The 21,537-nt window shown below is 43.8% G+C and overlaps 1 protein-coding gene across 8 annotated transcripts in view; it reads right to left on the bottom strand.

Moving 5' to 3' along the window:
* Positions 1-21,537, bottom strand: part of CUTC (cutC copper transporter) — a 197,456-nt gene that overhangs the window by 92,251 nt on the left and 83,668 nt on the right. For all 8 annotated transcript variants that reach the window (XM_069239681.1, XM_069239682.1, XM_069239675.1 and 5 more), the window contains one exon: positions 11,974-12,033. In XM_069239681.1, coding sequence (XP_069095782.1) covers positions 11,974-12,033 — 60 coding nt within the window. The remainder of the gene's footprint in view (positions 1-11,973; positions 12,034-21,537) is intronic.

Genomic DNA, 21,537 nt, shown 5'->3' with positions numbered 1-21,537 from the left:
TGACATCAATGTTGGCCAAAAACAAAGGGGTTAAGATATTTTCAGTATGATGTTCTGATCTATGGAAAATCGTGGCTAGGGAATAATGCTTGTGTCTGGAAAGTCCTGGAAAGATTTAAGGACTTTGGTCAAACAATGAAAAATGCTGCTTACAAGAAGTATGGAATCATTCTGGGTAAACTGGGCAAAATATGACGTGTTTCAGGAGTTTGTAATAAGGAGAAAGAAAACCAAAGACATCAGAGAGGTAAAAAATGCAGCTTAGGGAAGGAGATTTGTTAATTGGGATACCAGATTTCTGATGTAGGAATACGGCAGAAAAAGGAGCTAGTCGAGGTAATTAAAAGTTTGGTAAACTCAGGAATAAAGAGGAGGTGCTGTCTTTTCTGGGCATGGTGGAATTAGATGGGAGATTTAGTGAAAGTTAATCAGGAAAACCCTATAACATGAGTGGTCTGTAAAATGTATAGTATACACTGGATGAGAACTGCAAGGCAGAATCTGCATTGGAGAAGGAGTCTCCTGATTGGAAACCTTTTAGGCTAATCAGGGAAACTATAGTTATCACAGATGCTAAGACCAAAGTATCAGCACAATGTTACTACAGGTCATTGACAAACTAGAGAAGAAAACTGCATTTGCCTCAGATTACTGAGAGGGGGCGAGTAAGATTATTCGCTCATCAAAAAGGATGCTCTGACGGCCGATTAGGCTGTTATGGAGTGTAGACATTTTTTATGGTGTGATGTTTCTTCACCATAGGAATGGGCGATAGACTCCTTAAATATATCTTTACAAAGAAGGGGCTGGATAGGATTTTAGACAGAATTGTAAAGCGGGTGGTGAGTGCTGGAACACACATTTCTTGTTGAATATATTTAAGGGGTGTTGATAGCACAGTAAATATCTATATACACTTGTGACCGCAGAAAAGAGAATGATGATAAAAGTGAAATGGTTGACGAGTGGGATGAAACACAGGTTTGTGTCATACCAATAGGAGTCATTTCAGAAGAAGAGTGGACAGAGAAGATGGGAAATGATCGGAAGTTAAAAAAAAGTGGTGGAAAAACTGGAACCAAGATGGAGTGGAAAAACATTAATTGCAGAAAAGTTAAAAGAATTAAGAGAGGACTTGGTAGTGAATGAGGAGCTACTGTTTTACAAGATAAAGACTCATCCAACTGTAATTTTGAGGATTCTTTTCTTGACAAAGGATCGCTTGATGTGGGCAAAACAAAAGATCGAATTAGTTTGAACTTCTGGAGGCAAGGTCTGAATTTGGATGTGGACAGAATGATCAGAAACTGTAGTGAGTGGTGTGCTAGTGATAACGTGCTTCCCACACACTCGCTCCATGCATTGTCAGGATATAAGAAAAATGCCCTTGGATGAGGTGGACTCAGACATGTAAGCGATAGGTGAAGGGAGGATGTTTTATCTGTTTTTAATAGTTAACCTGTATTCATTAGGTGGACTGAAACATATACGTTCTCAATGGGGTATTTGAGAGAAGATCTTTAAATGTCTCTTTTAACGGACAATAGAGTTAAATTAGGTTCCAAAGAAGTCGAGAAATTTCTCACCAACAATCGGGCTACGCATAAAACTCATGCCTTGCATCATCCTAAGACCTATGGAGTGGCTGAGAGAGACTAAAACCATCAAGGAAGGAATACAATTAGACAAATGTTTAATAGGCAGGTGCTGCTAGATTGCTTGATATTATCTGGGGATGGCAGGACCTGTAAATACAGATCTTGAGAAATCTACTCGCCCACTTGTCATGGCAAGAAAGATTTTATCAGGGCAAGCTATTTTTAGGGCCTACTGGTCAGGTGGGGACAGCACCAGCTGGTAAAGACAGGTATTCCATTCATTAGAAAGTGAATAAGCAATAAAGATGCCTCTACATCTTGTTTTCATCTTATCACAGTTGCTGTGTTCGAAGACCGAGACCAAATGTCAGTTTATGTCTTCTTACAAATTGCTGCTTATTTTATCCTGGACATTGGTGTTAACTTTTCATGGCTACAAAGTTAGAGGATTTTCTAAAGTGAACTGTCTAACAATGGTGCTGGGCACACAACAATTAAAAAGCGTGCAAGTGAACTGCAAAAATATTTCAAAATATATTTCAGCAGTTAGAAAAGCACTTTTTTTAAATTATGAAGTAAGCGGCAAAAAAACCTTTAATAGGATCAAATCAAAATACTTTATTTGGTGATGTACAAATTATATATATATTAGCTGAAACCTGATTTCAATACATTGGTGTTTGTAAGCTATATGGTTTACCAGTAAAAGTGCATTTCATTGGGAAAGATTGCGGCCATTTTCAAGAAAAATGTGTGTCTGTAATAACAGTGTGCCGCATCATGATTTAGTAATATATTAATTAAAAGTGAGAGTTGTTATATATGAATAGAGAAACATTCCTGCCCCTGCCCTGATGACAATGCTATTAGTGAACTAGGGGACAAGGCAGGGGTCATGTGTACCCTTCACGCGGGTGAGATTTTTATTTCACCTGGAGCAAAAGTTTAGTCTATTAAATCAGACAATTATTTTGTACAGCAGATAAGCTGAACTCAAATTGCAAGCTGCTCCTGTATGCAATGCAGAAAAAGGTGAGCGTGAAATAAAACATTTGTCTAAGATCACACAATTTGAGATGAGTTTATGGGCAAAAGCATTACAGTTAGGTCGAGTAGATTATTCAAGTCACCGGACCTCCAGGTCTACTGATTTTTCAAGGCCTGAAAAAGAAATGTAAGGCCTCATGTACAAAGTGTTTTTGACTTCACAAACCCTGTGCTGCAGTAAATCAGAGGGTTTGCAAATGCCAACATTATTTTTGAAATGTACTGAGCTCACTTACCAATTCCGATATGGTGTTCTGAATCCTTAAATTGGTTTAGGAAGTCGTAAGGAATCAGTATTTGGAGGCGGTATGTTACGGCATCCCTTCCAAATACCACTTCTTATGGTAAGTATTAATGTCGTATGACCAAAGCCCAGTTGTAAAACACTAATATTTAACTACCACCTCAAACAAGTTGGTAATCCAGCCGCAAAAGTGGAGGGGTCCCAAAGGAACTCTTTCCCTTAAGTGAATGAGGATACAAATATGGATTAGGAGCAGTCAGAGGTTCATTGGACCATTGCCTGCTCATAAAAACATTTTTGAAAATGTTTAAATTTTCTAATTTTAAATGCATGCCATTTGCCTTATAGGAAAATGTGTTGGATTTAAAAAAAAAAAGAAAAAAAAAACAAATAAGCAGCTTTATTTGAAGGCAATTATAGGCATTGTGGACTGATGAACCCAGCAGGCCACCATGCCTGTGACTGTAGCCAATTGTAGAGGGTTGCAGTTTGCGACCTACCTCATTAATACCTGTAAGGTAGGTCGAACTGCAGCCCTACGATTGGGTATTCTGTGAACCAATTCATTAGTACATGGGTTCATTCATAAAATACAAATATAACAGTGCGCAAATTGCGACCATTTTTTATCAAGTCCGTTTTTATTATATTAGGGCCTTAATGTAGATTTTCAGATGGATGTGGGTCTATAAGATCCACGTTCCTTTTTGTCCTTATGATGCTCAACAATAACGTGAATGGATTCTATCACTGAATTTAATTTTTCCAGTCTGTAAAACTGATTAAAAACTATTGTTCATAAAACATCACAAAGTTACTACATGCTTAGTAAAAAAGTTGCTGGGAAGTTGTCTGACCTGGATGCATTGTTGCTGGGTAAGTTGCATATTGCAGTCTTAACCTGGGGTTTGGCAATGCACTCATCTAATTGACAAAGCCTCTAGATCAAGTCGAAATGAACCCAAAACTATTGAGCTGGGTGTCTATTGCTGACAGAACATTACCACAGGTTCTTCATAGATTCATCTAATACTTACTGAATATTACAGTTCGGCTGAAGGGGGATGGACCAGCACATGGCCCTGTAAAGGCTGATTTATGAGGCTTGGGGTTGCCCAACAAAGTTTATCAAGATGTGGGGAACAAATAGGTGCAGTGCAGTACTTCGGACTGGAGACTAAATCAATGACAGAGTGCAGAGGCAGAGCCTAGAAAGAGAGATCCGTTTATACAAGCCAGTACCATGAGCGTGATGGGGATAAGGGTGCGGAAACCATGACTATTTTAGAACATAATCGTGACATGAGCATGGGTCGAACTAAAGGGTGTGGGCGGGACAGAGGGAAGACGAGCAAAGGGCCTTTTGGAACAGTTGTCTGTATCTGTTTGTGGATATGACATCCATTAAAAACTTCAACCAAATGTGTTATAAAAACAAAAAAATCCTATTATGGTTCTAAAACCTTTTCTAGTTTGTAAGCAAACATAAGGCCTGCTATGCTTCATGCATATAATGTGACTGAGAAAAATATCTTAATGCCCGCTTCACTGACCAGAAGTTGCCCCAGATTTCCACCAGTGTTTCGCAAAGTTTTAAATTTTCTGTCAGCAATCAATCTTGTGCAGACATTTGATTTGACGTTCAGGTTCTTTCTTTGTAATCAGAGTACAAAAATGCAATTAAAAAAGTGTGGTTTCTGATTTATTTATAAGTTTATATATATTGTGTACTAGGGCCAAGAGCATCAAAGAGCTTTAAACATGCAGTATAACAGGTACAGGTAACAGGCAATAGAAAGGAAGGTGTAAAAATATTTAAGCACGCTAACAACGTGTAGGAAGGCAGGTATCCGGACTTGTGAGAAAGGTACAGTGTGATATGAGAACAAAGTAGAACTGGTTGCAGTTCTAAACAACTGAAAGTGGAGGGGAACAAACACCCATTTTAATCCTTTTTCAAAAGAACAATTGTGCTTACATCATGTAAGCACTAGTCCTAAATCAATCCCTAACCAAGCTTTGATCAATTAGAAGGCGCAGTTAATATACAAACATCTTCACAATCAGTGGGATAAGCCACACAGCATACAATCGATTTATATTGGGACTGCACTTCAGAAGAACTAATTAAATAGGAATTCTTTGAGTTGACTTTTTGAAGACTGATAGTGCTGCCCTGGGGATTACGAGTCCCCATCCGCCAGCCTGTCCATGGCGGTACACACTGCCATGGAAAGGCTGGCAGAATGGGGGATTAAGGGGGGCCCTGTACTGCCCATGCATTTGGCATAATGAGGGCCTAAGTCTTTTGTCGAGGATGAAACCAAGAGATTTTGTTTTTTTCTCTATAACACATGAGCAGTCTAGGCTTTTGGTAGAACATAACCAATCTAGGACTGATATGGATAAAGAGTTCGATAAGAAGAGAAGGAACTTGGGGTCTGATGTAGAGTTTGGCAGAGGGGTTACTCCATCAAAATGTAACGGATATCCCGTCCGCCGTATTACGATTCCCTTAAGCTATAATGGGATCGTAATACGTTGGACGGGATTACCGTCAAGGTTGTGGCAGAGTAATCCCCTCCGCCAAACTCTATATCAGGCCCTTAGTTTTATGTGGGCCAAGCCTGAGATGGTGCAAGGTCATCCAGGATTGAATATGTCCAGAGTGAACGCCTATTGGGAGATTTCAGTGGGGGAAGAGACCTTCAAGTAGAACTGAGCATCATCTGTAAATTAGTATCAAGTAATGTCTCAGTTCTTTATGTGGTCACTCAAAGAATCCAGGTACAGGCTTAACAGGGTGGAACTAAAACAGAGCCTTAAACGACACTGTAGGAGTCTGCTGAAGGGTTAGACAGAGCATGTTCCACTTTGATCACTTGTGAGCAGTCCTCTGGATAGACCTTAAAACACTCTAGGACTTGGCCTTCAAAGCCCATGCTTTTTTTGTTTTTTTTAAGTTGCAATGCGAGGTGTTATGGTTGTATCAAATGTTTCTGAAAGGGCAGGAAGGATAAACATGCAAAAGCCTCCATCCTGGAAGCAGCATCTGTAATTTGCAAGATGGTAGTCTCCGGACTCTGATTTTTTCCTGAAATCAGATTGGAACTCATCTAGCAGACTGTTGACTTTTTTACGTATTGCTTTAGTTCACACAGATATCCAGGATTTCAGCTAGAAATGGGAGGGCTAGGGATGGACTGGTAGTTGTTGAGGTCCTCACAATCTTTATTAGTGTTTTTTTGGTAACAATATAACATTGGGGATATGTTCCCTATTTTAGGCAATCAGCGAAGACTCTGGACCTCATTACGAGTCTGCTGGTCTTCAGACTGACAGAATCGCGGTGGCGATCGTATCACCGCAGCTTTGATGGTCCGACCGCCAAATTACAACTTTGTCAGTCGGACCGCCAAAGGACCACCGTCGCCACATGGAACATGGCTCCAATTACATAACAGTGGTCGAGTTTGTGATCAGCCATGGCGGCGCTGAACTCAGCATCGCCATGCTGATTACACCCCCCAACCCCTGGACCCTGCCATGAAAAGGCTGGCGGTAATGTAGTGTACGCCACAGAGCTGTCCCTGCCCTGCCCATGATCATGTCGTGGGCACTGCAGGGGCCCCCAAGCCCAACACCCTACACAGACAGTGTGCATTCCGAGGGTGCTGGTCGGCCCCCTCTGTGCTATGAGATAGCACTCAGCTGAGTGCTATCTCGTAGCACTGTTCCCACAGGTCTGACCAGCTGGAATGGTCTATTGCGATGACACCGCTGGTTACACAGGCGGAACCATTGTAATAGCACAGCGGGGGACTCCACTGCCATGGCGTCCTCCCCACAAGTTTGGCTGTCCCGTGGTGGTACCGACTAACGCCTAAATGAGGCCCTCTGTCATGTAGCGAGAGTTTGTTAATATTGAATCAATGTGGCTTAAAGATATTAGACATTTCTTTCAATCGTCTGGCAAGCAGAAAGTCTGGGAAGAGTTTTGAAGGGCTGATCTTGGAGACGTTATGTAGTTCGGTCTTTGTGATATCCCTAAAACAGGACCAAGTGTTAGTGGATTTCCTAGAAAGAGTGGTACAAGTATTGGCAGTTCGATTAGGCAGTGAGGCTTCAATAATTTTGACCTTGGGATCAAAAATATCCAAATTCTTCTTCATTTTTTTTCCCACGCCATCACAATATGGCACAACAATATACCACCTCTACAAACGTTCTCTTGGTTACACTGTAGATGTCTGGCAAGTCCTATTTCCGTACGTACATCATTGATAAGCATCAGAACTTACGGTGTGTTCTTTTACTGAGACATTCTAACAGTTAACAGATAAGCTAGTTCTCTTTCAAATGGTTCCTTTTTCCTCTCTGATTTTCATACTTGCATGCAGCATTAAATATATTCCTAAATAAAATGTTGCTGTTCATTCATGATCTTCTCTTGCACTTCTCTTCAAAGAAGCTTTCTTTCCACACAATTTCAGATGCTTACTCAAAGGAATCAAAAACATCAACACCCTGCTGGAATATTTGCCTGCCTGCAGCCAATTTTGAATCAGGATAGACAGACATTTTACTGAAGTAGGTAGAGAGAGAGAGAGAGAGAGAGAGAGAGAGAGAGAGAGAGAGAGAGAGAGAAAGTGGAGAAGCAGTAAGAGCACAACAGACCACAAAGCATTCAAAGACGCCGTCAAATCACACATCCGGCCTATCAGATCAGCTAGAAAATCAGCCATTCAGGAGCGCATCAATGCCAACGCACACAACAGCAAGGACCTCTTCACCAGAGTCAAAGAATTTGCTAAAGCCGGCACGGACAACACGGACATCCCTCCCCTCCCAGGACCTTTGCGACATTCTCGCCACCTTCTTCCACCGAACAATCCAGGACAAATATGACAGATTTGCAAGCAAAGACTCCCCCACTCCCTCGCCCACCAGCACCACCATGGACTCCAACCTGCCGCCGACCCTGAAGCACTAGACTTTCCTGACCCCGGAAGACAGCCTGAAACTCATGTGTACCATACATTCTGGGGCACTCTCGGACCCATGCCCCCACTACATATTCAACCGAGCTGGCACCATTATTGCACCCGAACTATGCCTTACCATCAACTGCTTTTTGAGACTGCAACCTTCCCGGATGACTGGAAATGCGGAGATAAACACCCTACAGAAAAAGCCCACCGCAGAGCCAATGGAGCTGAAGAACTACAGACCAATCTCACTACTACCTTTTCCAGTCAAGGTAATCGAAAAAGCGATCAGCACACAGCTGAACAAGTTCACTGAGACACACCCCAATTTATATCCCTCCCAATCTGGATTCACGAGGAACCACAGAACAGAAACTGCACTCCTAGCAACCATGGATGACATCCACTCCCTACTGGACTATGGTGAAACAGCTACCCTCATCCTCCTCGACCTCTCTGCCTCTTTTAACACCATCTCCCACAACACCTTGTGCACCAGACTACACAACGCCGGCATCTACAGCAAAGCTCTGGAGTGGATCCACTCCTTCCTCACCGGCCGAACCCAGAGTGTCAGGCTCCCACCTTTCACCTTTCACCTTAAAACCAACGGAAACCAGCTGCGGAGTACCCCAGGGCTCCTCTCTGAATCCCACCATCTTCAATGTCTACATGACCCCTCTCGCCAAGATCGTCAGACACCACAGGTTCAAAATCCTCTCATACGCCAATGACACAAAGCTAATTCTCTTAATCAACGCCAAACCATTGACAGCCAAAAGCAACTTTCGCAATGGAATGAAGGCAGTCGCCGAATGGATGAAAGACAGCTGCCTGAAGCTCAACTCGGATAAAACGGAGATGCTCATCCTGGGCCCCACCCTCGCTGCCTGCGATGATTCTTGGTGGCCCGCTGCCCTTGAAACTGCCCCATCTTCCACCAACCATACACGCAACCTCTGAATCATTCTCGACTCCTCGCTGTCTATGGCTCACCAAGTCTATGCAGTCTCATCCTCGTGCTTTGACACACTCCGCCTGCTCCAGAAGATTTTCAAGTGGATATCCATCAACGTGAGAAGAACAGTCACCCATGCACTGGTCAGCAGTAAACTCGACTACTGCACCTCACTATGTCGGCATCAACAAGAAACTCCAAACAAGACTTCACAGAATACAGAACAGCGTGGCCAGACTCATCCTGGACATCCCCCTCCAGAGCCACATCTTCGTCCACCCGAGACACCTTCACTGGCTCCCCGTCAACAAACACATCACTTTCAAGCTCCTGGCAAACACTTACAAGGCCGCCTACCTCAACTAGCGCATCTCCTTCTACGCACCACCAAGACAACTCCACTCTGGTCAACTGGCCCTCGCCACCATCCCTAGGATCCTGAAGAACACAGCTGGAGGAAGATGCTTTTCCTACCTAGCTGCGCAGACCTGGAACATGCCGCCGCTTCACCCCAGGGAGTCCCCTTTGCTGGCTCAATTCAGGAAGGACCGCAAGACTTGGCTCTTCGACTAACATGTGTCCCCCCCCCCCCAATCAGTGCCTTGAGACCCCCCCCCCGGTTGAGAAGTTGCACTTTACAAATACTTGATTGATTGACTGAAGTAAAAAGATAGCATAATTATTCAGGCTTATATTATGATTAGTCACTAACAGACTAGCCCCAACACCAGCCCACCACAGAGGAGTGATTTATGAATTATTTTATTTTTAAGGCACCACCTGCCAAATCAAAAGGTTAACATGAAGTAGGGTTTGTCCAAGAGCAGCATGGTTATTCTATAATTTACCAACCCACGTTTTCTACTGTTGTACTGCAGATATTAACCACTGAGTAAATTAAGAGTATACTTAGAAAAAACTAACATTAAATAAGGACCATAAATCTTTGATGTCACAGTCTGCCAAAGGACAGGTGTAAAGGTAAATCAAATTACTGTTTTCAAGAAAGGCAGACCTCATCCAGAAGCCACTCTGTCTCTCTTGCTGGTAAAATCTTTTACAGATAGATGTACCCTAGAAAGCGTGGTCTGAAATCGCCAGAAGGAAAATAAATTACGAATAATAACCTATGCTAGGGGCACTAATACGCTTTTTTCCAACATTTTCTTTCAATACTTTTTGGGTATATATCCATGATTTATTGTTGTAAAACAAAGGAATAGTAGAAGCAACACAAACGCTTCACCATTCATTCATATGTCTGAACAGGCCTGGTACATTCTTGCCAGCAAGAAGTAGCCAAGGCTTTAGTTAAGTTGCATTAAACACAGGAAAATAGAAAGTAAAAATCAGTAGATTAGATCCAAATAATTCAAAGAAGCAAACTGAAGGAGATGCTTGACAATGAATTATAAATCTGCACAGGTGATATACTCCTGTAACATGAAACATCTAACAGGAGAGGCAGGTTGAAGGAAAGCCATAATGGAATAGGACAGATCTCCACTGATGGATAAGCTAACTTCAGTGGCTTACTAGAGAACCCAAGAAGGTGCCTGGGATGAAGGGATGCTACATACAGCTGATCAAGATCAAATTCTATCACTGAACTTTCCGCTGTTCATTCTGATGCCAAACTCCCAATCATGAGCCATTTGGAATCTATTCTGACATTCAACAACTCATCATGAAAACTGCAATCCATACATGGGTGTTCCATGCTGTCTCTTTCTAGCTTGATGTACAAAAGAAAAACCATACCATGTTGTTTAAGGGAACACCCTGCTACACATGACTGCAAGCTAAGACCCACATAGACAATGGTGACTCCAAACAAATAGGCAACAGCCATTCCATTTTCTAATATCATTAAAGACAAAGAGCTCAATTTCTTCATACGTAATGAAAGAAATGTGGAGCGGAGCTCACAAATGAAGAGAAAAGGGAAGATCTTCCAGGCACAGATGTGGGCACACTTTAATAGGTGGTAATTTGGAGCTGCAGCAGACTCTCCGGACGACGGGATATTCCAAGTAGTTGAAAGTATCACAGACGCTGGGGGCAGCTAAAAGAATATACAGAAGGAAATACTGTCTGGCAATGTAAGGGGATGAAGAACAAATAAAAAAGTTGCTTAACTGTAACAAGAGTTTGGAAGCTTGATACATTTATCACAGGCTATGTATGTATGTATGTGACAATTACTGATTGGGAGTACAATAAAGCCCCGTTTTCACTAAAAGTTCAAGATGTGGGTGGGTAGCATAGGCTGGTCATTAAAGAATCATTGTTCCCCCACACTATAGAGTCCGCCTGCAGATTGTATTTTTCCTGATGCAATGTAGTGTTCTAGCGCAGTATAGGCGTAATAGTATTTAGACAAATATGTTTGCTACAATGTCACCTTGTTGGGCGACGGGATGTATGAGAGGGGCGAATAGAGAATAAAAAAGACAGAGAAGGAGACTGACAGAAAATTAAAGTAATAAGAGAGAGAAAGAGTGGGGTGCTAGATCAGAAAGAGAAAGAAACCAGAATACCTAGGAAGGAGATGCCATAACTGTGAAGGCAGACGAGATGAGGCAATACAGTTCCAAAACAGTGTGGAGCCAGGCTGATTGTAAGAAAAAGCCAACAGCAATTGATCTGGTCTTGGGACAAGTTGAAGTAGTTATGAGCATAAACAGGAGAAATAGCTGGTCATGATGTCCACTCAATGACTACTGTCTATTTTGACCTCCTAGGAAAAGATGCTTAGCAAAGAGGGAGGTGGAGAGCAAAGTAGAAGTAGCCGGCAAAACATGAGGGAGACAACATAGCTGTGTTCTAATGAAGAAAGGAAGTAAAAAAATATTGCCTTTTAAATACCTTTTCAATTAGGGAGACTAATAGGGCTTTACTACTAATCAGGGAAAGTTGTAACAAAATATTAAGGACAGCAATTAAAAACCCAGTTTTCATTGTTTGGTGACGCAAACAAAATAAATGTTTTGCAAATGTTACTTTTTTTTTTAATGTCATTGATATGATGCTATGTTTTCTCTGGGACAGAATACAAAATTAGAGATAAGCAGAAGGTAATCAATATGTTTATACCTGCAGTAGGTAAAATGAGCAGGTGGAAAAAAAAATACTCACCAAAGCTAGGGGTGGTTCCTCCTTCCAGCGAGTTGGAACAAAGTTCAATACGTCCCGCACCTGAGCCAAAAGCACATATTAGAAGTTATTTGATAGTTTAAGCAATAACCACAAACTACAAACATGTGGCCAAAATCCATATATATCTCCCCCCCTTGCCGATTATCTTCTTAATGGATGCCACACACACCATATTTCAGTAGTGGTCACAGCCACTGGTTTAGAAAGGTATGTGCTACAAGTGGTCTTGGCTGTTCATCCTTGTATCTTTAAAGGCACAGTTCCAGCATTAACAATTAACACTCACCCAAGTCTAAAATGCCCAAATGGAGTGGGCATTGGACCTGCAAAGGCTTATTAACAGCTGCTCTAGGAATAGCTGTTTTGCAGATATTATGTTTTCGTAATGTTATCGTTATATATACACAAGTTAAAATAGCCTCCTATTCTTGTTTGTTAATTTGTGCACGTTCTCAGTGTTGGTGGTTTGACAGCAGGTTACACCAGAGGCACCTGTCATACGATTTTTTTATTATGACTCTCAACCCTAACCCCTTGTGTGCGCAGCACGGCTTGAAGCAGTTTGTGCACACTATGTGCTGAGGATAGCTCCAAGCCCCCTTCGCACCCACCCATGGGAGAAGTACTGGAGCTTCCCTCGTGGGCTGTCCCCTCAATATACCCCCACACCCCTGGGATGGCAGCGGACGTGCTTCAGTTGCCATCTCTGCCCCCTTCCCCAGTGATCTGATAAGGTCAGCGATCTGATAACGTCGGCATGTGCCACCATCATCAGAGCAGGCTGGAGACGCTGGAAGCCATTTGCTTCCAGAGCCGTGGAGAGAAGAAGGTAAGTTTTCTACCTGGGAGGGGGTGGGAAGTGCAAAGAGGCACTGGCGGGAAAGAAAAGTTTTTTTTTTAATTTCCACCTTTCCCCGTGTATCTTTGCAGCATATTCCTGCTGCACGATTGCGGGTGGGGCTGTGATTGTACAGCAGGAATGCGCCCACTAGCACCATGGATTTTCTTTTTTGTGCAGGGGAGCGGCCCCTCTCGCAGAGGTCGCTTCCAATATCATGGGCATCGTTTTGGCCATTTTTTATTACTGTTGACTTATTTGTTGTGTTACTTTTATTAGTAAGGGTTATGGCTAACTGCAGGATTAGCCCTGAGCGGGTTGTTTGTTTGCTTTTCTAATCTTCCTTTGACCATGGTTCTGAAACTGACTCTGCACCTGAAGTAGAGGAGGAAGCCCAAGATTCTGGCAGTGAATTTTCAAGCCAAGAGGAAATATCTGATGATGGAGCCACTCTCAGTGTGGAGGAAGTGCCTATTTTAGAGGTGGACACAGGGGTGCCGCAAGAGGCAACTAGATTTCAGCCTGGGGCTGAAAGGCTTCCCATCAAAAGTACTGAACTCTGGGTTGCCCCAAACATAGTGCAGACTGAGTTGTTTGCCTTTACTGGTGTTGCAGAGAGTATACTGAAAACGTGTTGCCTACAAATTTCTATCAGTTGTGTATGGATGATATATTTTTGCATGAGATTTTGACCAGACTAATCAGTATGCTGAACAGTATTTGAGGGACAACAGTGCCAAATGTAAGCCCCACTCTAGAGCTAGCCGGTGGACTCCCACAAATCTGGATGTGTTGAAATAGTTCTTGTTTTTCTTTTTGATGGACTTGATAAGGAAGATATTGCTGTCTTCATATTGGTGTACTAGTCCCTTGATGGCAATGGCTATATTTCCTGCAACCACGAGTCATGATGAGTATTTGTTTCTGCTTCGGATGTTACATTTTGTTGATAATGTTTCAGCACTGCCTCAAGATTACCCTGATTGTGACCTTCTCTTCAAGATTCAGCCTGTCCTTGATCACGCTGTAGATCAATTTTCAGAGATCTATGTTCCAGGAAAAGAAATGGCAGTGGTTGAGTCTTTGGTTCTGTTCAAGGGCCATTTGGATTTTAGGCCGTACATTCCTACCAAGAGGACACTTTTCCGACGGGAGACTCGCCACCTCCGCACACAACCCATCCCACGCCGACAGTGGAACAAAATCCCCGCGGAACAGCTTCTCTCCACTCTCAGCGACAACCGACCCCAACGTTGCAGCCCTCAGCCTCACGCATTGGATCACCAACTGCGCAGACAGCCTCGCTCCCCTCAGACGCCTCCCAAGACAGACCAACACCAAAAAACCTCTCTGGTTCACTGATGCCCTCAAGGAATCAAAAAAATCCTGTCGCACCCTCGAGAAAGCCTGGCGCAAGGACCACACCGCAGATAACATGACTGCCCTCAAGAACGCTACCCGCGACCACCACCGACTGATCCGCGCCGCCAAAAGAAATTCCTTCACAGACAGACTGGACAAAAACAGTCACAACAGCAGAGAACTCTTCAACATCGTCAAAGAGCTCTCCAACCCTAACGCCAACGCCATCACGCCCTCACAAGACCTCTGCAACTCCCTCGCCACCTTCTTCTATCGTAAGATCACCGACCTACACGACAGCTTCGGACACCAAACCCAGCCAACCACCACAGAACCTACAACCCCAGCCATCACCCTCAACGCCTGGACTCACATCAACACGGAAGAGACCAAAGCCACCATGAACTCCATCCACTCCGGTGCCCCATCGGACCCCTGCCCACACTTTATCTTCAACAAAGCCGACGACATCATCGCCCCACATCTCCAGAGCATCATCAACAGCTCTTTTTCTTCTGCCACCATCCCCGAGAGCTGGAAACAAGCTGAAGTCAACGCCCTACTGAAGAAACCTACGGCGTACCCAAGCGACCTGAAGAACTTCCGCCCCATCTCGCTCCTCCCCTTCCCTGCCAAAGTCATAGAGAAGGACGTCAACAAGCAACTTACCATCTTCCTTGAAGACAACAACCTACTCGACCCCTCTCAGTCCGGATTCCGAGCCAATCACAGCACAGAAACCACCCTCATCTCAGTCACAGATGACATCAGAACCCTGATGGACAACGGAGAAACAGTCGCCCTCATCCTCCTTGACCTCTCGGCTGCCTTCGACACCGTCTGCCACCGCACCCTAATAACCCGCCTCCGCTCCACCGGGATCCAAGGACAGGCCCTGGACTGGATCACCTCCTTCCTCTCCAACCGCTCCCAAAGAGTCTACCTCCCACCCTTCCGCTCAGACCCCACCGAGATCATCTGCGGCGTCCCACAAGGCTCCTCGCTCAGCCCGACTCTCTTCAATGTCTACATGAGCCCCCTCGCCGACATCGTACGCAAACACAGCATCATCATCACCTCCTACGCCGACGACACTCAGCTGATACTTTCCCTCACCAAGGACCCCACCAGCGCCAAGACCAACCTGCAAGACGGAATGAAAGACGTCGCAGATTGGATGAAACTCAGCCGTCTGAAACTGAACTCAGACAAAACGGAAGTCCTCATCCTCGGAAACACCCCGTCCGCCTGGGACGACTCCTGGTGGCCCACGGCCCTTGGCACCGCACCAACCCCCTCAGAACACGCACGCTTCATCCTGGACCCACTTCTCACCATGACCAAACAAGTCAACGCCGTATCATCCTCCTGCATCCTCACCCTCCGCATGCTCGGAAAGATCTTCCGTTGGATCCCCGCCGACACCAGGAAGACCGTGACCCACGCACTCGTCATGAGCCGCCTGGACTACGGCAACACCCTATACGCAGGAACCACCGCTAAACTCCAGAAATGTCTGCAACAAATTCAAAACACCTCCGCCCGCCTCATCCTCGACATACCCCGCAACAGCCACATCTCCGCCCACTTGAGACACCTGCACTGGCTTCCCGTCAACAAAAGGATCAGCTTCCGAATCCTCACCCACGCACTCAAAGCCCTCCACAACAAGGGACCCGAATACCTCAACCGCCGCCTCAGTTTCTACACACCCACCCGTCAACTTTGCTCCGCCAACCTCGCTCTCGCCACCTTCCCTCGCATCCGCCGTACCACAGCGGGTGGGAGGTCCTTCTCCTACCTGGCGGCCAAGACATGGAATTCCCTCCCCACCAACCTCAGGACCACCCAGGACCACTCCGCATTCCGGAGGCAACTCAAGACCTGGCTCTTCGAGCAGCAGTAACCCCATCCCCCTAGCGCCTTGAGACCCGCACGGGTGAGTGGCGCGCTTTATAAATGTTTATGGTTTGATTTGATTAAATTTGGAATTAAGATGTATATGATGTCTGAGAGTAGTACCGGATAGGTCTATAATTCCAAGGTGTACACTGACAGGGAGTCCACTATTGACTCCCTCCGATTGTCCTTCCACTTTTGGAGTCAGTGAGAACATTTTGTTGAAACTTGGTAGAGGACTTTTTAACAAAAGGGCACCCTTTATACATAGATAACTTCTACACTGGTGTGCAACTGTTCAAGGAATTGTACAAAGTGGACACTGTTGCATGGGCACAATCTGCTCTAACCATAAACGTTACCCTAGAGAACTTGTTTGAAAAAAACTTCAGAGGGGACAATGCAGTGCCTTGTATAGGGATGAACTCTAGCTGTGAAAAGTTCAGACAGGAGAGATGTCTACATGCTGACTGCCATTCATGATGAAAGTACTTCACCTGTGACTGATTGGGGTCAGGTTCCTGAAGTGTACAAACCTGTGTGCATTTTAGACTTCAATAAGCACATAGCTGGTGCAGACAGAGCAGATCGGAGCCTTACAATACTGTTCATAAGTCATACATTTAGTACAAGCAGTTGGCTGTTCATCGTTTTAATTGGAAACCTTCAATGCTTTTGTTGTATCCAAGGATTGTTCTCCAGGTTCAAAAATGACGTTTGTTCTGTTTCAGCAGTCTATGATAGGCGGCCTTGTTGCAGTGGAGCAGGCAAGTGTTCCTAGAGTTGGAGTGGTGGAGGATGTGGCTAGATTGAAAGATCGCCCCACTCCTGATTACACTCCTCCCATACCCAAAAAAAGCTTTCCCTATAAGAGATGTACAATCTGTATCCAAAGAGGCGTGTGGATGGAGTCTCATGTATTGCCCTGGGTGTCCTCCTACTCCTGAACAATGTGTTCCCCTATGTTTTAAATTGTACCACATGCAACAGAATTATTGGGCGCAAAAGTCAGCATAAAAGTGAACTGACTGGTCTGTATCATTTTATATTTTTTATTCAGATTTCACAGTTGGCATTAGTGTGATGTATTTATTTAGAGCTGTTGTGTTTGTCATTATAGTTTTTCATCTACTTCCAACAGATTAGAGTTTTCTCTTTTGTTACAAAGATGTGGTGGCGGTGTACATGGACTGGCGCTTGGCTGGCAGTGTGCGTGGACTGTCGCTTGGGTGGCGGTGTGCATGGACTGGCGTTTGGCTGGTTTTATGCGTGAACTGGTGCTTGGCTGGCGGTGTGTGTGAGCTGGCATTTGGCTGGCAGTGTGTGAGTAGTGATGTACTGCTGGTCACTACGTACACTGCAAACCAAATGTCAGTCCACACACTCCGTCAGCCAGTGTGATCGATGTGTCAGTCATGTGGGCTTATGAAAGTGATGTACCCTTGAATGGTGCTGTCTGTTGATGTGAGTGTTGTAATGTGCTGGGCCCGTGGTTGGCGGTGTGAATGGTCTTGTGTGTGTTACATATTAAATGTGTGTGAATGGCCTGATTGAATTGGAGCCTCATTGTGGATTTACAACTCACGAGCAGTGAGTCATTGGTTCAGTTATTTGAACTTTCCATTATTAAAATTTCCATTTTGAATCTTTCACTCACCCTTGTGCCAAATCCAACCAGTATGTGTCTGCCAGGGTATACATTGTTTCTAGGGAAAATCTACCAACTCTAGATATTTTCCTAAACCAGACACCCAGAGGAGTACAGGGTGGCATGCCTCTCGTGGATCCCATCAAGGTTTCTTACGTACAATGTCCTGCAAACCTCAAAATGTGGCCAAAATCACACATTTTCCTTGCATTCCTGCGCCATATTGTTCCAGAATCAGAAGAAAACCACTAAATTTCTACCACCCAGCGCTTCCCTACTTGTCACAATAAAATGCTGCCTCATTTGTGTGGCTGGGCCTAGTGCCCACAACAGGAATGAATCAAACTAACATCAATTGGAATCCTTGCAAAGGGATCCGCATTGACCTTGGTTTGATTTGTTCTGTCGCAGGCACTAGGCCCAGCCACAAAAGTGACGTACCACTTTTATCAGAAGACTTTGGGAAATGCTGGTTAGAAGGGAAACTGTGGCTCCCCATAGATTCCTAAACTTTCTATCACAGAAATGTGAGGAATATGTATTTGTAGTCAAAATTTGAGGTTCGTAAAGGTTTCTGGGTAACACATCCTAGTGAGAGGCACAGAAGTCACCCAATCCTGCATTCCACTAGGTGTCCAGTTTAAAAAATGTATAAGTTTGCTAGCTTTCCCCAGGTGCTGGCTGAGCTAGGACCCATAATCCACAGCTAGACGTATTGCAAAAAAAAAAAAAAGGGTCAGTTTTCAGTAAAAAAAAAGTTTGATGTGTCCACGTTGCGTTTTGGCCCGTTTCCTGTCATGGGCACTAAGTCTACCCACACAAATGAGATGCCATTTTTATATGAAGGCTTGATCGAATGCTGGGTGAAAGGAAGTTTTGGGCTCCCCGCAGATTCCAGAACTTTCCCTCGCAGAAATGTGAAGAAAAGGGTTTTTTATAGTCAGAGTTTGAAGTTTGCAAAGGATTCTGGGTAACACAACCTAGTAAAAGCCACGCAAGTCACCCAATACTGGATTCCTCCAGGTGCCTAGTTTACAAAAATGTATAGGTTTGCTATGTTTCCCTCGGTGCCGGCTGAGCTGGCCCCAAGATCCACAGCTAGGCACACTACAACAACAACAAAAAAGAGTCAGTTTTGCAGTGGAAAAATGTGACGTGTCCAAAATGCATTTTGGGCAGTTTTCTACTGCGGGAACTAGGCCTACCTACACAAGTGCTGTACCATTTTTATCAGGAGACTTGAGGGTACACGGAATAGCAGAGCAAGAGATAATACCAATAGTATTTCTCTGTATTTGCGCCTTCCAAATGTAAGATGGTGTGTAGGCAAGAAGTCATTCCCAGAAATGCCCTATAATTCACGTAAGTATGGGTACCCACAAATTCAGAGATGTGGAAATAAACACTGCTTCTAAACTCTATATCTTGTTCTCATGTCGGGAATACACTGGTTTCCTTGGTACCTATTTTCCACTATTTATATCTTTCAATATGAATTGCTGTATACCCGGTACACAATGAAAAACCAATTCAAGGTGCAGCTCAGTTATTGGCTCTGGGTACCTTGAGTTATTGTAAAACCCAGAAACCCTATATAACCCCATAAGCAGAATTGTGTAGTAGCTGCAATGATTTTACAAATCGGTCTTTGTGACGAAATGTACAAATGAAAACTTTGTCGCAAGTGGCTGTTTTTTCCTACTACTTTTAATTTTTTTTAATTTTAACACTTGTTTTCTTTAGGAAAACCTTGAAGAATATACAGAAATGACCCCTTGCTGAATTCAGAATTCTGTCTAGTTTTCAGAAATGTTTAACTTTCCGGGATCCACCATGGTTTTCACACCAGTTTCTAACACAAACAGGAAGGAGATTGGAGCACAAAAAATAGGAAAAATGGGCTATGTCCTAGTAAAATGCCAAAACAATGGTAAAAATTGCTTTTCTGAGTCAACCCTGCATGTTCCTAATAGCTCGGAAGATGGTGATCTTAGCACTGCAAACCTTTTGTTAATGCCATTTGTAGCAAAGTATAAAAGACACTTTCTTCGCCAGCACCTTTTCCCATTTTACCCCCAAAATCCAAAATTTAGCTATATTTTGGCTAATTTCTCGGTCCCTTCTTGGGAATCTACAAACGCTGGACACCTTTCGAATCCCCAGGATGTTGGAAAAAAAGGATGCAAATTTGACATGGATAGCTTACGTGGACACAAAGTAAGGGAGGCCTAAGCGTGAACTACCTCAAATAGCCGAAAACAATGCTTAGCAGGAAAGGGAGGTGGTACCTAGCAGTGTAGGGATTAAGGGCCTTACATGCAAAAAAAACTAAGGGAAAACATCACAAATGCAAGGATTGCAACGGAACGGCAACCATGAAAATGGGAATAAAATTTACTATTAAAAGGATCCTACAAAACAGGTGACAACACTGGCATCTGCACTGTTTATACAAATTGGTCTTACAATTAGCCCCAAAACCCGGGAGGGAATAAAAACACTTTCCACTAATGGAACAAAAACACAAAACGGGCCGAAAATACATTCCTTATTTAATTGGAATGGAATCTGTGCATCGAAAACAAAGTCACAACCTGACTCGACGTCTATGAAGCCCGTTTAGTGGCAATTTCACAAGCGGAGAAAAGGTGGCACTTTACTCACTACATTCCACTAGTGTTGTGAGCTTGCAGGGTGGCACTATGAGGAGATATAGGATGTTGAAGGGCATTGCTGGGAAATAGCAATGGGATTTTTCCAGTTCACCATGTACGTTTTGGTCAGGCACATGAAGACATGGAGTAAGTACAAAATATCTACTGTGTTTCTATTATTACCACATGTGCCTGACCTCAACAAGACAGGAGCACAGGAAAGGGTGTTGGATTGGGCACACAGGAAGCAATCTTCAATCTCAATTATCAGAAATCCAATAGAGAACAACAAGAGGCAGGGCCATAAAGCTCTAAAACGTGTTAAGTGCAGGCTTTGTGTGCGGGTACTGCTGATGCATGAGTCTTCTGTCCAACATCACTCTCTCTATATAATGTGCATGAGCATCATGTGCCTTATTGAAGAAAAAGTGCCAAACAGCGTGGTGTCCCTGCTTAACTGCTAAGGGATTACCTGGGGGCAGCAATGCATGGTGGACTCATCATGACGAATACTTTATCTTATGGTTATATTGTCGCTCATTTGCTTTCTCAGCTATGTAGATGCATTCCAAACAGGCTGAATCAGAAAGGAAGGAAAATAAGTCAGCATTGGACAAGTCTGGCCTTTCTGAGACCATGTTACTAGGACAAACAGGTTATGTGAGCGGCCCATCCCAGAGAGAGTGCTTCCATCACAAGCATCAGGTAGGAACCTAGTACAGCATAATTACTCCCCTCAGCATGTTTCTTTTGTGGTACGAATACTGAAAGGACTTAATCATTAGGAGAAATTAAGGTCAGTCGGTCTTACAAGCTCCCTTACACATTTCTAACACCACTGGTTTTCTATGCATTCCTCCAGACGTCTATTAATGCACAATAAAAAATTCGAGAGGTCGCTGGTTTTAGCAAATAAACCTGGCAAGAATTTTTCTGAATAAATAGCTTTTCTGATAGAGAGATAAGTATCATCTGAATGATATAACCGTGTGCCATTTGTTTCCAAAACAGCCAGCAGATACTAATCCTTTGTACTTTTATAAAGACAACTTGAAGCAGCATTTTTTGCTCCTTATGCAGGTGAGGATCGGTCCGTTGTGTAGATTCCAGGTCTCACTTCACTCTTCTTTTTCCTATTATGA

This window comes from Pleurodeles waltl, chromosome 6 (genome assembly GCF_031143425.1).
Source record: "Pleurodeles waltl isolate 20211129_DDA chromosome 6, aPleWal1.hap1.20221129, whole genome shotgun sequence".
In the NCBI taxonomy this organism is placed as follows: domain Eukaryota; kingdom Metazoa; phylum Chordata; class Amphibia; order Caudata; family Salamandridae; genus Pleurodeles; species Pleurodeles waltl.
Note: the sequence above shows the minus strand (reverse complement) of the source record. Positions and strands in the feature narration are given on the sequence as shown.